A 15,151-nucleotide genomic window follows, 5' to 3' on the forward strand; every position below is an offset into this window, starting at 1 on the left:
GCTAAACAAGCAGACAAAACACGAAAGCCCCCAAAATAACATCTCTCCCGATCGTATAGGCTTTACATAAATCAGTTTGAAGTCAATGACGCGTTTAGTATTAAACGGCAGTTTGTGTCGAATAAGTCACAGTGATCACAGTGCAAGTCAATTGTGATCGGGTTCGTTGACAAAAAAAACTTGCTGATTTGTTTGGAAAATACGACATCAAGATCTTGATTAATATATGTAATTTACATTTTACATTGCCTTGGAAAACGTCAAATAAAACGTCACGTTGAAATGCTGAAAAGCAATAGGGGATATTAATGTAACGTGACTGCACTTCGAGACGTCATTGGTTTAAAACTTTTATGACGATGAGGAAGGATATTTTCACAACTGGAAACTTGACCAGTTTTAAATCGGGTAGTAACCATTACAGTAAGATGTTATTTGGGGACAGACACTCAAAATGAGTTGAATTATTACAAAACGCTACACGTGTGGATTTTCAATCAAACTATATAAACTCTTCCGTCATTATGTCAACCACGGTCATGGGAAGCAGTTGTAACATTTTGCGCGCATGCGCAGTCTATTGTTGTGATGTTCGCTTATTCAACATGTCTGCCTCCTTGGTAAGAGCGACCGTCCGAGCGGTCAGTAAAAGAAAGATCCTTCCTACTAGAGCGGCTCTAACTTTGGTAAGTCAATAAATATTTACAAATAAACACATGTGGAGGAGTTTGTAACTCGGAACTCCTGTTTTCTGTATCATTACTCCGTAGCTAGGCTAAACTAGCCGAGGACCGTGACGCAACGAAATACAAGCCAAAATACGACGAGTTGTAAATGTCAATTTCGTTCTTAATGACCTTGGTGATCACTGGGAATGGTTTAATTTAAACTATTTGCCGGTCAGGAGTTTCCACGTGAAACCAGGCAGCTTGCTGCTTGTTTTGTAACGTCATTAGCAGCATATTTGCCAACTGTTCAAATAATTACCAATGTGTAAATTGTCAAACCCACTTTGTCATGCCAATTTCGTCATTGTAATGCGCTGTAATACAATGGATGAAGTTTTCAATCAACATTAAAAAGTACAAAACCTTCAGTACACAATGTCCTTACTTCACGGAAAAATGACGACTCAGTTAATCATACTGTAAACACTGAAATCGTTGTTAAGAATTAATGAGTTAAGCATTCTTATGGGGTTTCAAATTAAAATATAGTTGTACTGTATTTTTTTTTGGGAGGCTGACTCCTGACTTGATTTCTTTTCTAGACACCATCTGCCGTGAACAAGATCCGATGTTTGTTGCAGGATAAACCGGAATATGTGAGTAATTTAAATTGTTTGTAAAATGCATATGGTCCAACAAGCCGCTGAAAAGAAACGGCTACTTTTGAGACTAAGCATCTGTGTCTCTTCCCAGATTGGTTTGAAAGTTGGCGTGAGAACGCGTGGTTGCAACGGGCTGACGTACACGCTGGACTACACGAAGCAGAAGGATAATAGTGATGAGGAGGTGCAGCAGGATGGTGAGCATTCTTGTTTTTTTTCATGAATTCGAGTTGATTGTTTTATTTGATTAGTCTGTTTGTGTTAAGCATAACAGTGCCTCCTGGTGGTCAAGATGGGCACATCGGAAGAAACAGCAAAATAAATTTAATGGCAGCATGAAACTATGATGCACGAACGGTTTCATAATACAGTAAAGTCTCGTTATATCGATATCGGATATATCGATAGCCCTGGTTATATCGATACTATTTCTATGCACGCACGGATAAAATTACACGCAAACAGGGTCGGATATATTGATAGTCCCGGTTATATCGATATTTTTTCGGACTCCCTTGAATATCGATATAACGAGACTTTACTGTAATAATAATAATAATAATAATAAATAATAATAATAATAATTTATAGGCGCCTTTCAAAACTGTCAAGGTCACTTTACAGTCACAGGATCAGTTTTTCTGTGGGTGAGCAGCAGCAGCCACACATGCCAACGTTCACTCAACCCTCAAAAGTAGGGTCACTCAAAAGTAACTCAAATAGATAGAAAGCTAGCTAGACAATAGCTAGCCAGCTAGATAGCTAGCCAGACAGCTAGATAGCTCTATAGCTAATAGATAGCTAGCTACATAGCCAGCCAGAGAGCTAGATAGCAAATAGCTAGCCAGCAACATAGCTAGCTAGATAGCAAGATAAATAAATCAAGACATATTCACACTAAATGCTGATTTCATACCATCGCCCTCCTGACTTGATTCCCCTCCTGTCCCTGATTCTAGTTATATTCACAGAGCTGAGAAGCTACAAGCTACACTTTTTTTTTTTGGGGGGGGGGGGGGGGGGGGGCTGGGGGTGTTCAAGATGAACATAATTCTATTCATTTATATTTTTGGCTGTCACGATTGAATAATTTTACAATTGATTATTGCATCCATCCAATAATCGAGTCGGATCATGGGAAAAATGGACATCTATGCAATCTGGAAATCACCTATCACCTCATCAGCATAACTAAGCCTATATTGCCTAAGAAGTCGGTTGTAGGAACGATCCAAATTGAACCTCACCCCACCATGGCGATTTAGTGAAGGGTTTTACTGTTTTATGAAAATAGCTTCTATTACTCCCCTTTCAAACCATAATTTTCTTTCACTAAAATTTTAACCTCATTGTCGTCAAATGAGTGGTTGCTAGCTTTTAAGCAGGGATATATATAGGGCCAAAACTACCAGCAAAAGATATTAATTATGATTTATAGTTTTTTTTAATGCAGTGTAAAATAATAGAGTGCTCTTTTTCCTCTTTTTACACCGTGCCAGGCGTGAGGGTTTTCATCGCCAAGAAAGCCCAGCTGACTCTCCTGGGGACAGAGATGGACTTTGTGGAGTCGAAACTGTCCAGCGAATTTGTTTTCAACAATCCCAACATCAAGGGCACGTGTGGGTGCGGAGAGAGCTTCAACATTTGAATATGGTCCCCCCTCCCCAAACTACGTCCCGTCCAAATCATACACAAACAAAACAAAAAAAGAAAGACTTCGCAAGGATCACGGAGACAGTCCTTCGGTCACTGCATTCAATGCGGAATAACTCACACATGTTTATGAAGCCTCAGCGTAACGCAGTGTTTTAATTACAACTCTTTGTTTGATTTTTGTCCTACTTCTGACATGTTTTGGACTCCTCATCCCCCAATTCGCGAGTACATCGTCGAATATATTTTGTAGTGGCGGCCTACTGTTTTAGCTATGCGCACATTGTACATTTTTTTTTTGCACGAATTGTCTTGAAAACTGCTTGATCGGTTTGTATAGTCTTTTGAAATCGACAAAGCATATTTATCTGTGTATATATAAAGAGTGTGAATAAACTGAACCACAAAAGCGCATAATAAAGCTATGTAGAAAGCTTGTGTATGTGTCACGTGAGAGTTTTTGGAATAGTATTTTTTTTTCAAAACACAAAAAAATTACACAAGAGGCCACTCTGTTTCTTTAATAATAATAATTATTATTATAATAATAAAAACATACCTGTCAAATAAATTTTCCACCGTGTTTTATACGTTTTTTCGTCATTTAGAAATTTGTACGCCGTATAACAACTTTTATACGATAAAAACTGCGGTTATCGAGTCTTTGTCGATGAAGCATGATATGCGTATGCGAGTCACATTGTTTTCGTTTTATTTTGTATTTCCGTTTCCGTATTTGAAGTCCTACAATTGTGTTGCAATCGAGGAATCGACTAGTTATAAAGTAGAAGTAAGCGTGGGAGAACCGCCAAGTAAGAAGAGACAAATTCTAGGATCAGGTGTTTGTAAGGTTTATTATCGCTTAATAAGGGGAATTTCAAGCATTAATAAGGGGAGCAAACGTAATTGTGGAAGCATAATGTGCGCATGCGCGGTGAACTGCATTGCTGCTTGTGTTAGCGTTTTTATCATTTCAAATAATGTACGGCGTACTACAACTTTTATACGGAAATTGTACTAATTTGTAAGGGCAGCTATTAGTCAAGGTTGACAGGTATAGTAGGTAATTGTATTATATTATTAATATAATAAAATTGATAAGTGCCTTTGGAAATTGCCATGGACACTTTGGAGTCATAGGAAAAAAAAAATTTGCGAGAAGAATGCTCATTCCTAATCCCCAGAAATACCCATTGTATTTCGCGTAAAGAATTACAGTATTCGTTTTTGTGAAATACTGATTTTTTTAAAGAAAGAAAAAAATATCGTTGCCGTTATGAATTTGTTTGTCAATTTTTTTTAACCCGAAAGTCCGATAACACCTGAACTTTTATGCCGTCATAAGGATGTTAGCTATCCGAGCTTACTTGAATGCAACACGCGCAGCTGACCTGCGTGACGTCAGCCCAATTGGGTGTCGGAGGAGGAGAGCTGACTGAGGAAAGACATCCACGTCGCGACTACTTTCGCCCTTTCTCTTCTCTTCTCTTTCCTCTTTTCGTGGCCTTTTTAAGAAACATGGAGTCTCAAATTAATCAGAATGTCATCAACTTTGGAGCCGGGCCCGCTAAACTCCCCCCACCGGTAAGTTTTAGCATTTTGCTAGCGGCGTTAAAGATTGCGGTAACAGATGACTGCAAGGTTACTTTAATATTTTATGATCGATTTGAAAGACACTTTGGGGACAATGTAAAGCAACTATAGAAACAAAAAAAGAAAGGGCGGTATAGTTAGAATGGTGAGAGAGATAAGTAGATGTAATTGCAACCAAAAATGTGCCATGTGGACTACTCTATATTTTATGTATTTTCTGCAAAAACGTGTGCAATTGTAATTGTGCAAATTACGTATCCGTATTTACAGTGGTGTAATCGTTTACGTGATTTAAAAAAAGCGAATGGGCTGAAAAGAGGTTGCTCGTGATTTACTGACTGAATGAATGAACAGCAGTGGACACTTTAGCATCGCTCAGCAACAAGCTGAAAACAGGCAGCTGAGTTGCATCAGCCTGCCTCCTTTTTATTTATGTGGAAACGTTCTGATCCGTTGGCAACCGCCAACTGCACATCTTTTCTGCGTGGCTTGCATGTCACGTTTTCTGAAGCAAAAACCGGTCATGCCACTTAGTATATATATATATGAAGTTGGAATTTTGAAAAAAAGACGCAAATCCTGAGGATCAGAAGACATTTCGAACCCTCCTCAACTCTCCTTTTGTCAATAACATTCTTACGAAAATCGTTAAGAAATTACATATTGAAATTAATCGACAGACTTCATATCTTCCTTTTTTTGAATAGACAAAATATCTACCAATACATTTTGTCCTTGATAATAGTACTACCTGTACTCAAGAATGGCATGTTGAATATTTATACATATACGTATATATACATATGCAATAAAGTTTGGGAAATACTATACTGAAGGAGAAATGTCCGGAAAAAATGTATCTAGTTACCCAGCTATCTAGCTAGATAGCTACATAGCTAGCTATCTATTTGTTTCTACAGTATTTACTATGTATTTGCTATCTAGCTGACTAGCTATCTATCTATTAACTATATTAGCTGCCTATTAGCTAGCTAACTAGCTTTCTATTTGAGTTACTTCCGTTGAATATTTATACATATATGCACATGCAATAAAGTTTGGGAAATACTATACTGAAGGAGAAATGTCTAGGGAGAAAAAATGTATCTAGTTATCCAGCTATCTATCTATCTATCTATCTATCTATCTATCTATCTATCTATCTATCTATCTATCTATCTATCTATCTATCTATCTATCTATCTATCTATCTATCTATCTATCTATCTATCTAGCTACATAGCTAGCTTTCTTCTTGCTATTTAGCTGACTAGCTAGCTATCTATCTATTAGCTGCCTATTAGCTAGCTAACTAGCTTTCTATTTGAGTTACTTCCGGGTTGAGTGAACGCTGGCACGTGTGGCTGCCGCTGCTCACCCACAGAAAAACGTATCCTGTGACTATCAAGTGACCTTGAGAGTTTTGAAAGGTGCTTATAAATGAAATGTATTATTATTGTTATTATTATATCCCTCCCCTCATATTTTTTTGAACGTCAAATTGAATTCCATCATACTGACTTTGTGTTGTCATGTTTTTTTTTTAACCAGTGCATTTATGATAGTCAAAACAGACATTTTTTTGTAACCTTTATAAAAGACTTTTAGACTTATTGTCGTCTGATCAACAAAGGCACCAAAACATCTGGTCAAGCCAGATTCCGGTGTATAACCTGATGATGTTTTCTCAATGATTCACCCACCATTATGTTTTTATGACCTCTTTTATTTGGACACATGCTGCAGGTTCTGCTTCAAGCCCAGCAGGAACTCCTCAACTACAGTGGCCTTGGGATCAGCGTTCTGGGTAAAAAGAAGTGCCTATTTTTTGTACACGATGTCTTTTATTTTTCATTGTTGTATTACCATATTAAATTATTTGATGTTAGCTGTTCTGGCAAGTATTTTGTTTCAGCTGCAGTGAAATTGCTTAAAACACAGGTGTCAAAGTCAAGGCCCGCGGGCCAAATCCGGCCCACCACATCATTTTTTTTCGGCCCGCGAAAGCAAATCAAACTTGTTAAATTCCATGATGATTGCTAAAATGTGAGCCAAAATGTCATATTTTTGGATGTCGACCACAATAAAAGTCATTATTTTTGACTTCAGATTTGAAAACGAGTTATTCATTAATTTGCTGTGTGCTCTATATGTAATATTTGAAGGGATTTAAACATTCTAATGGGTTCCCCCAAATTCATAACGGCCCTCGAGAGGAAACCATAACTACAATGTGGCCCGCGGCAAAAAATGACTTTGACACCCCTGGCTTAAAATAATGAAGATGTACTTTTCTTCACTTCTTCTTTCATATGTGTCACAGGAAAGTCTGTCATTTCCTGTGCTTTTGGGTATCTTTAGCTATTTAGCTAGCTAGCAATCTTACTTGCAATCTAGCTAGCGACCTAGCTCGCATGCTACCTAGCGATCTAGCTAGTGAGCTTGCTCGTGATCTAGCTAGCATTCTAGCTAGCGACCTAGCTAGCATTCTACCTTGCAATCTAGCTAGCGGTCTAGCTGGCGATCTAGCGTGTATTCATTTATTTATTCATTTGTTTGTTCATTCATTCACTTTTTGTGTGTGTTTATTCTGCAACATCGTGCCTGAGGATCCGTTCTAATATATTATGTCCATGAATTTGTTTTCACCGCAATTCCTTTTGATCTTTTCAGAAATGAGCCACCGATCGCCAGAATTCACCCAGATTGTGAACAAGGCACAATGCCTCCTACGGGAGTTGCTGTAAGTAGAAATGTGGTCCCGTTTTACATCATGGACAAAAATAATAATAATAATGTTGAAAAAGAAGACCCTATTTTCCTAAAACAGCAAAACCCTTCACTAAATCGCCATGGTGGGGTGAGGTTCAATTTGGATCATTCCTACAACCGACTTCTTAGGCAACATAGGCCTAGTTATGCTGATGAGGTGATACCAGATCAAATGGGGAAATCAGGCCAGTCGTAGACCCCATACTCAGGCAGGACAATAGAAGTAATCAGTCAGGACAATAGAAGTAATCAGTTTAGCCGCAGGGAGTAGTCCTCTGCTCCCACCAACCTGAAAGCAGGGACCAATCATAGCAGAGTCTAGCACCGCCACGTCTGGGCAGTAGATATATATATACAGTAAAGTCTCGTTATATCGATATCGGATATATCGATAGTCCCGGTTATATCGATACTATTTCTATGCACGCACGGAGAAAATTACATGCAAACAAGGTCGGATATATCGATAGTCCCGGTTATATCGATATTTTTTCGGACTCCCTTGAATATCGATATAACGAGACTTTACTGTATATATATATATACATCATCTCATCTATATATATATATATATATATATATATATATATATATATATATATATATATATATAGGAAAACTACCGGCAAAAGTTTTTAGTTCGCTGACGAAGCCTCTTGGATAAGAAGCGAAACGTCCGATACCTTCAAAGAAGTACAGATGACGGCTGAAGAAACCTTCTCGTCAATAATATTGAAAAGTATCATATAATATTTCATTTACAGTAAAGTCTCGTTATATCGATATTCAAGGGAGTCCGAAAAAATATCGATATAACCGGGACTATCGATATATCCGACCCTGTTTGCATGTAATTTTCTCCATGCGTGCATAGAAATAGTATCGATATAACCGGGACTATCGATATATCCGATATCGATATAACGAGACTTTACTGTATTTAAAAAGGGATTAATCTGATCAAATTATTCGTTTTGATTTCAATCCCATTTTAATAAATTGACATTGTTTCAAATGGACATTGTGGAAAATAGACAAACCTGAATTAGGGTTCAGTTTCTGCCTTAATTTATAAGGTGTCCGAAAACAGGCAAAAACAATATTTTCCAAAGTAAAACGTCAACGTTTGATTTTAAATAAAAACAAACAAACTAAGCGCCGTTGTCATCCCCACAGAAACATCCCCGACAACTACAAGGTGATGTTCCTGCAGGGCGGAGCGTCGGGCCAGTTCAGCGGCATCGCCCTCAATCTGATTGGCCTGAAGGAGGGCAACTGCGCCGATTACATCGTGACGGGCACGTGGTCGGCAAAGGCTGCCAAAGAGGCAGAGAAATACGGAAAAGTCAACATAGTTCACCCAAAACTGGATAGTTACACGAGTGAGTGCACGCGTTTGCATGTGACGTAACGTCACATTCGTTTAGTCCAAGGGTGTTAAACTCATTTTTTTGCGGGCCACATTGTCATTACGGTTTCCTCTCGGGGGGTTGTTATGAATTTAGGGAAGCCATTAGAATGTTTCATCCCCTTCACATATGACAGTGGTACCTCGGTTTACGAACCCCTTGGCTTACAAACTTTTCGGTTTACGAACGTTACATTTATGACAATTCTACCTTGGCCTACGAACTATTTTTCGGGATACACACGGAGCGCCACAATGAGTTCTTCTAACAACCAAAATGGCAGCTGACTGTTTTTGTCCTCTATTCCACGGTCTTCGGTTAAAGCCATGTGATTGGTCAAGAATGCAGCAGTGAGGGGGGGTTAAACATTAAAGAGATAGAGAGTGTTAAAATGGATAGAAAACAGTGAAATTTGGACTTGTTTCAACTTTGATAGTTCAAAGGCAGCGTGTAGACAGCAAGGTTGAAATATCCCATCAATCAGGCTCCACAGATAACCCGCCCAAGCCATCTCTACACCATCTCTACACTCAATATGATGGAATGGACATATTAAAAAATAATGAATTGCAATTGCAAAAAAAAAAAAATCGATGGAATGGAAATATTTAAAAAAAATCGATATTTTTTGAATATATAATATATATGTAAATATTATATTATATATTTTTTAAATATATATTATAATAAATATATATTAAGATATATTTTATATGGATATGTGAAAGAAAATACATAAATATATATTTTTTAACATAGAAAATATGTATATAAATATATTTTTTAATATATACATTATTTTTTCGATTTTTTTTTTCCCCCATTGACACACTCAAAAATCTTCCCCAAAAAAACGACATAACCTGTCATCTTACTTATGGCCCAATCTGTCTTCTTTATCCTCAGCGTGGAACGACGAATATTATCGCCATACTGAGAAGCCAAAGAGGAGCTGAGCCTTTATTACAATAAATCTATACTAATGTTTTGTAGTCTCCGGAGGCAAATAATTGTGATCTTATCTCAATTTAACCCACAAATGTATATAAATAAATAAATAAATAAATACATACATACATACATACATACATACATACATACATACATACATACATACATACATACATACATACATACATACATACAGCAATACCCTTGGCTTACGAACATTTCGGTTTACGAACGTTAAATTTATGACAATTTAACCTTGGCATACAAACTATTTTTAAAACAGTGAAATTTGGACTGGTTTCAACTTTCAACTGTTCAAAGGCAGTGTGTAGACTGCAAGGTTAAAATATCCCATCAATCTGGCTTCACAAATAACCCGCCCAAGCCATCTCTACGCTTGATGCAAAAAGCTATCAACCCAGCTAAACAGAACACAATGGATGAGGAACTAGGTAAAATTATCGCAGAGAAAGCACCTATCACAGATCATTCCTCAAGATGGTGAAAGAAGATTACGTTCCTCATGAAGTGTTTAATGCTGATGAATGCTCCATTCCATCAAGCCATCAACAACCATCACAAAGGTAAATAAAATGACTTTATTATACAGTGCAGTTTATTTCTTTAATTATAATACTATAGCAAATTTATTATACATAAAATAAGGTATATTTTGTGTAGTTTTAAGGCTTAGAAAATTAGAAAGTAGAAAATTATGTTTTATGGCGACCTGGGAACGGATTATTTTCATTTTCACAGTTTCCTATGGGAAATTATTTTTTGGGATACACACTTTCCACCTTATCCACTGTATCTGAGAACCAATTAAGTTGGTAAGCCAAGATATCACTGTACTTGCCTACAACAAATTGATGAATTAATAGTTTGCAAAATAATGACTGCTACTGTGGTTTTCATACAACATTTTGAAATTTTGGTTCGGACTTTAGGTAGCATCATGGAACTTGACGTGCTTGATTTTTGAGTTTAGAAACAGAAGAAGCCAATCGCTAGGTATTAGCTATCGATTCGCTAGGTATTAGCTATCGATTCGCTAGGTATTAGCTATCGATTCGCTAGCTAGCTTGCTATCTATTTAAGTTACTTCCGGGTTGATTGAAAACTGATCCTGTGACTGTAAAGTGACCTTGAGAGTTTTGAAAGGTGCTGATAAGTGAAATGTATGATTATTATTATTATTATTATTATTATTATTATTATTATTATTATTATTATTATTATTATTATTATTATTATTATCTGAACGGGTTGTTTCCTTTCCAGAAATCCCCGAGCCGAGCAGCTGGAACTTGAACCCGGCGGCTTCCTACGTGTACTACTGCTGCAACGAGACCGTGCACGGCGTGGAGTACAACTTCATGCCCGAGACCAACGGGGTGACCCTCGTCTGCGACATGTCTTCCAACTTCCTGTCGCGGCCCGTGGACGTTTCCAAGGTGGGTAGACCCACGATGAACATGTTAATAATCAGAATAGACTGTGGAGCACTTGTAAGTCCGCCGCCTGCGTGGGTCCTAGCTATCTAACTAGCTAGCTGGCTACCTAGCTAGCTATCTATTTGCTATCTATTCGCGATCTAACTATCTATCTATTAGTTATCTATTAGCTAGCTAGCTAACTTTCTATCTATTTGAGTTATTCCGGGTTGAGTGAACGCTGGCACGTGTGGCTGCCGCTGCTCACCCACAGAAAAACTTCATCCTGTGACTGTAAAGTGACCTTGAGAGTTTTGAAAGGCGCTTAGAAATGAAATGTATTATTATTATTATTGTGCAAAATATATCTGCCATGTATATTTTGTTTATTTTTTTAGTTTGGTTTGATTCACGCGGGCGCTCAGAAAAACGTGGGCTGCGCCGGAGTGACCGTGGTCATCGTGCGCGAGGACTTGATAGGCCACGCCCAGAAAGAATGTCCCATCATACTGGACTACAAAGTGCAGGCTGAGATGAACTCGCTGTACAACACGCCGCCCTGTTTCAGGTAGTTTACTCACAATTTGACACAAAATAGCTAGCTAGCTATTTGCTATCTATTCACTATCTAACTAGCTAGCTATCTATTAGTTATCTATTAGCTAGCTAGCTAACTTTCTATCTATTTGAGTTATTTCGGGTCGAGTGAACGCTGGCGCATGTGGCTGCCGCTGCTCACCCGCAGAAAAACTGATCCTGTGACTGTAATAATAATAATAATAATAATAATAATAATAATACATTTGATTTCTAAGCGCCTTTCAAAACTCTGAAGGACACTTTACAGTCACAGGATATTTTTTCTGCTGGTGAGCAGTGGCAGCCACGTGCGCCAGCGTTCACTCAACCCGGAAGTAACATAAAGTTAAAAAAAAACAAAAAACGAAATAACAAATAATATGACAACACAAAGACAGAGAGTCGTTCATTCTTCAGCACTTTCTGTACCCTCTTTGTGACATGAAGCAGTTCTAGATGAAAAAGGAGAGGATGAAAGCATTCTTTTCAGCAGTGGATCAGGGACGTCATGGTGGAATGTATGTGAAGTGACCTTGAGAGTTTTGAAAGGCGCTTAGAAATGAAATGTATTATTATTATTATTATTGTTATTATTATTATAAAAAATACATCATTAAATATTTTGGTTTCTTGAGTGTTTCAACATGTGTGTTCTACCATGCGCAGCATCTACGTCATGTGCCTGGTTCTGGAGTGGATCAAGAAAAATGGCGGCGCCGCTGCCATGGAGTCGCTCAACAAGCGCAAGTCGGACTTGGTTTATGACATCATCGACTCTTCTAATGGTTTCTATGTGTACGTTTTCACTCACACGGTTCTCAAAGTCAAAGTCAGCTTTATTGTCAAATGCTAATATGTTAATATGCATGCTAATATGCTAATCTGCATGACATACAGCACAGATGAAATTACTGTCGTCTTGGACCCACTTACAATGACTTAACAAACATAATAAACATGAAAACGCCAATTTGCTCTGTCCTGCCATTAAATTCTACGCCCCCCCAAAAAAAACACACCACAAATGAATCTTTAAATCAATCAACATATGTCAAAATAACAATCTGGCTAAATGTACATGTTCTCTCTATCCCACGTAGGTGTCCGGTAGACGAGGCCTGTCGTAGCCGCATGAATATACCTTTCCGCGTGGGGAAGAAAGAAGGCGACGATGCCTTGGAAAAGGAGTTTCTCAACGGGGCTTCCAAACGTGGAATGATCTCGCTCAAGGGACACCGGTTAGCATTTTGACCGCTCTTACCCAACATTATGCATATCCGCGTAACAAGGGATCCCTTAAAATAAAAGAATACATAATAAATACATACATAAATAAGCAAGGCAGTAAATAGTAAGTAAGTAAATAAGTAAGTCAATAAAGAAGTAAATAGCTAAGTAAGTAAATAAGCTAATAAGTAAATAAATAGGTAAGTCAATAAGTAATTAGATGAGTAAATAAATGAGGTAGCAAATAAGTAAATCGGTAAATAAGTAAATACTAATAATACATTTGATTTCTAAGCGCCTTTCAAAACTCTCAAGGTCACTTTACAGTCACAGGATCAGTTTTTCTGTGGGTGAGCAGTGGCAGCCACACGCGCCAGCGTTCTCGCAACCCGAAAGTAAGTCAGATAGATAGAAAACTAGCTAGTTAGCTAGATAGATATATAGCTAACAGATAGCTAGGTAGCCAGCTAGTCAGCTAGATAGCAAATAGAGCCTGGGATTACGCATGACTTCTACATTGGGAAATGGAGTCGGTGGCCAATAAGTAAATAAGTAAGTCAATGAGTAAGTAAATGAGTAAGTAAATAAGCACACATGAATAAGTAACTAAATAAGTAAGTAAATATGTAAGTCAATAAGTTAACGAGTAAGTCCATGAGTAAATAAATATGCACACAAGTAAATAAATAAGTAAATAAGTACATAAATAAGTAAGTACACAAGTAAGTAAATAAGTCTATAAAGTAAGTCAATAAATAAGTAAATAGGTCAGTAAGTAAAACAAGTCAATAAGTACGTCAATGACTAAGTCAATAGGTAAGTTAATAAGTAAATAAGTTAAGTGAGTAAAAAAGTAAAAAAAGTAAGTCAATAAGTAAGTCTGAATAAGTAAATGAGTAAATAAATAAGCACACGTAAATAAGTCAATGAATAAGTCCATGAGTAAGTCCATGAGTACATAAATAAGTAAATAAGTAAATAAGTAAGTAAATAAGTCTATAAAGCGAGTAAATAAGTAAATGAGTAAGAAATCAGTAAGTAAATAGGTAAGTAAGTAAACACGTCAATAAGTATGTCAATGAGTAAGTCAATGTAAATAATAATGTAAGTAAATAAGTTAAGTAAATGAGTTAAGTAAATAAGTTAAGCGAGTAAATAAGTATGTAAATAATTAAAGAAATAAAGTAAGCAAATCAGTAAGTCAATAAGTAAATGAGTAAGTAAACAAGTAAGGAATGAGTAAGCAAGTAAATAAGTCAATAAGTAAATGAGTAAGTAAATAAGTAAATTAAATAAGTAAGTAAGTAAATAAACAAACAGGCGTACGGTTGACAATTGCTAGCGTCGTGACAACAGTTTGTCTCCCCCTGCAGGTCGGTCGGGGGTATTCGTGCCTCTTTGTATAACGCCGTCACCCTCCAGGATACCGAAGCTCTGGCCAATTACATGAAGGAATTCCTAAAAGAACACCAGTGAGCCGTTTTTTCGCATAACATTCCACTTTATTAAAAAATAAAATCTAACATTGAAATCATGGTTATGGACCAAAAGAGGCTGTTGTAGATGACATGTTGACATGGTTATATTGACAGAATATAAAAATCTTTATACTTTACAGTGACTGTCATTTGTTGACTCAGCGTTCCGGTCGGGAAACGTGGTGAAGCTGGGTTAAAAAAATAAGATGAATTAATAGAATTTGCCTCCAGGTGGTGCTGTTCAGTAAGGAATCGACGTGAAAATTGACGAACATGGCCCAGTAAAAATGCATAAAAAAACATATTTTATAAATTGTTTTAAAGTTCTGTTGTCTTAATGTTTATAATACTTGCGATGACAAAAACGTCAAACATGAACACACAACAAAAATATATATACAGTATACACAGTATTCAGAAATGATACATGTATGTATGTATGTATGTATGTATGTATGTATGTGTGTGCGTGTGTATGTATATATATATATATATATATATATATATATATATGTGTGTGTGTGTGTATATATATATATATATATATATGTGTGTGTGTGTGTGTGTGTGTGTGTGTGTGTGTGTGTGTTTGCATATATGTGTGTATGTGTGTGTATATATGTGTGTATGTGTATATATTTGCATATATGTGTGTGTATATGCATGTGTGTATGTGTGTGTATATATATGTGTCTATGTGTGTGTATATATGTGTATATATGT

General features: G+C 36.9%; 2 protein-coding genes across 2 annotated transcripts; both read left to right on the top strand.

Moving 5' to 3' along the window:
* The first annotated feature begins 509 nt into the window (after positions 1–509).
* Positions 510–3,421, top strand: isca1 (iron-sulfur cluster assembly 1). Its single transcript, XM_088995434.1, has 4 exons — positions 510–686; positions 1,271–1,324; positions 1,422–1,527; positions 2,830–3,421. The coding sequence occupies exons 1-4, from the start codon at positions 525–527 to the stop codon at positions 2,976–2,978; spliced, it is 471 nt and encodes a 156-aa protein (XP_088851560.1). The 5' UTR covers positions 510–524; the 3' UTR covers positions 2,979–3,421.
* Positions 3,422–4,408: 987 nt separating this feature from the next.
* psat1 (phosphoserine aminotransferase 1) lies at positions 4,409–14,565 on the top strand. Its single transcript, XM_088993561.1, has 9 exons — positions 4,409–4,567; positions 6,323–6,383; positions 7,250–7,319; positions 8,525–8,730; positions 10,993–11,165; positions 11,543–11,712; positions 12,390–12,518; positions 12,824–12,961; positions 14,324–14,565. Exons 1-9 carry the CDS (start codon positions 4,502–4,504, stop codon positions 14,424–14,426), a joined length of 1,116 nt encoding a protein of 371 aa, XP_088849687.1. The 5' UTR covers positions 4,409–4,501; the 3' UTR covers positions 14,427–14,565.
* The last annotated feature ends 586 nt before the right edge of the window (positions 14,566–15,151 follow it).

The sequence above is a fragment of the Hippocampus bargibanti genome, linkage group LG04 (genome assembly GCF_051943395.1).
Source record: "Hippocampus bargibanti isolate YZ-2025 linkage group LG04, ASM5194339v1, whole genome shotgun sequence".
Taxonomy (NCBI): domain Eukaryota; kingdom Metazoa; phylum Chordata; class Actinopteri; order Syngnathiformes; family Syngnathidae; genus Hippocampus; species Hippocampus bargibanti.

What these genes read in the sequence shown, in the direction of transcription:
- psat1 (XM_088993561.1), top strand. Translation starts at nt 4,502, where the DNA reads ATGGAGTCTCAAATTAATCAGAATGTCATCAACTTTGGAGCCGGGCCC. An exon ending in CCTTGGGATCAGCGTTCTGG is followed by an intron (nt 6,384 to 7,249) that starts GTAAAAAGAAGT and finishes TGATCTTTTCAG; the next exon opens with AAATGAGCCACCGATCGCCA. An exon ending in TCTTCTAATGGTTTCTATGT is followed by an intron (nt 12,519 to 12,823) that starts GTACGTTTTCAC and finishes TATCCCACGTAG; the next exon opens with GTGTCCGGTAGACGAGGCCT.
- isca1 (XM_088995434.1), top strand. Translation starts at nt 525, where the DNA reads ATGTCAACCACGGTCATGGGAAGCAGTTGTAACATTTTGCGCGCATGC. An exon ending in TGCAGGATAAACCGGAATAT is followed by an intron (nt 1,325 to 1,421) that starts GTGAGTAATTTA and finishes GTCTCTTCCCAG; the next exon opens with ATTGGTTTGAAAGTTGGCGT. An exon ending in TGAGGAGGTGCAGCAGGATG is followed by an intron (nt 1,528 to 2,829) that starts GTGAGCATTCTT and finishes ACACCGTGCCAG; the next exon opens with GCGTGAGGGTTTTCATCGCC.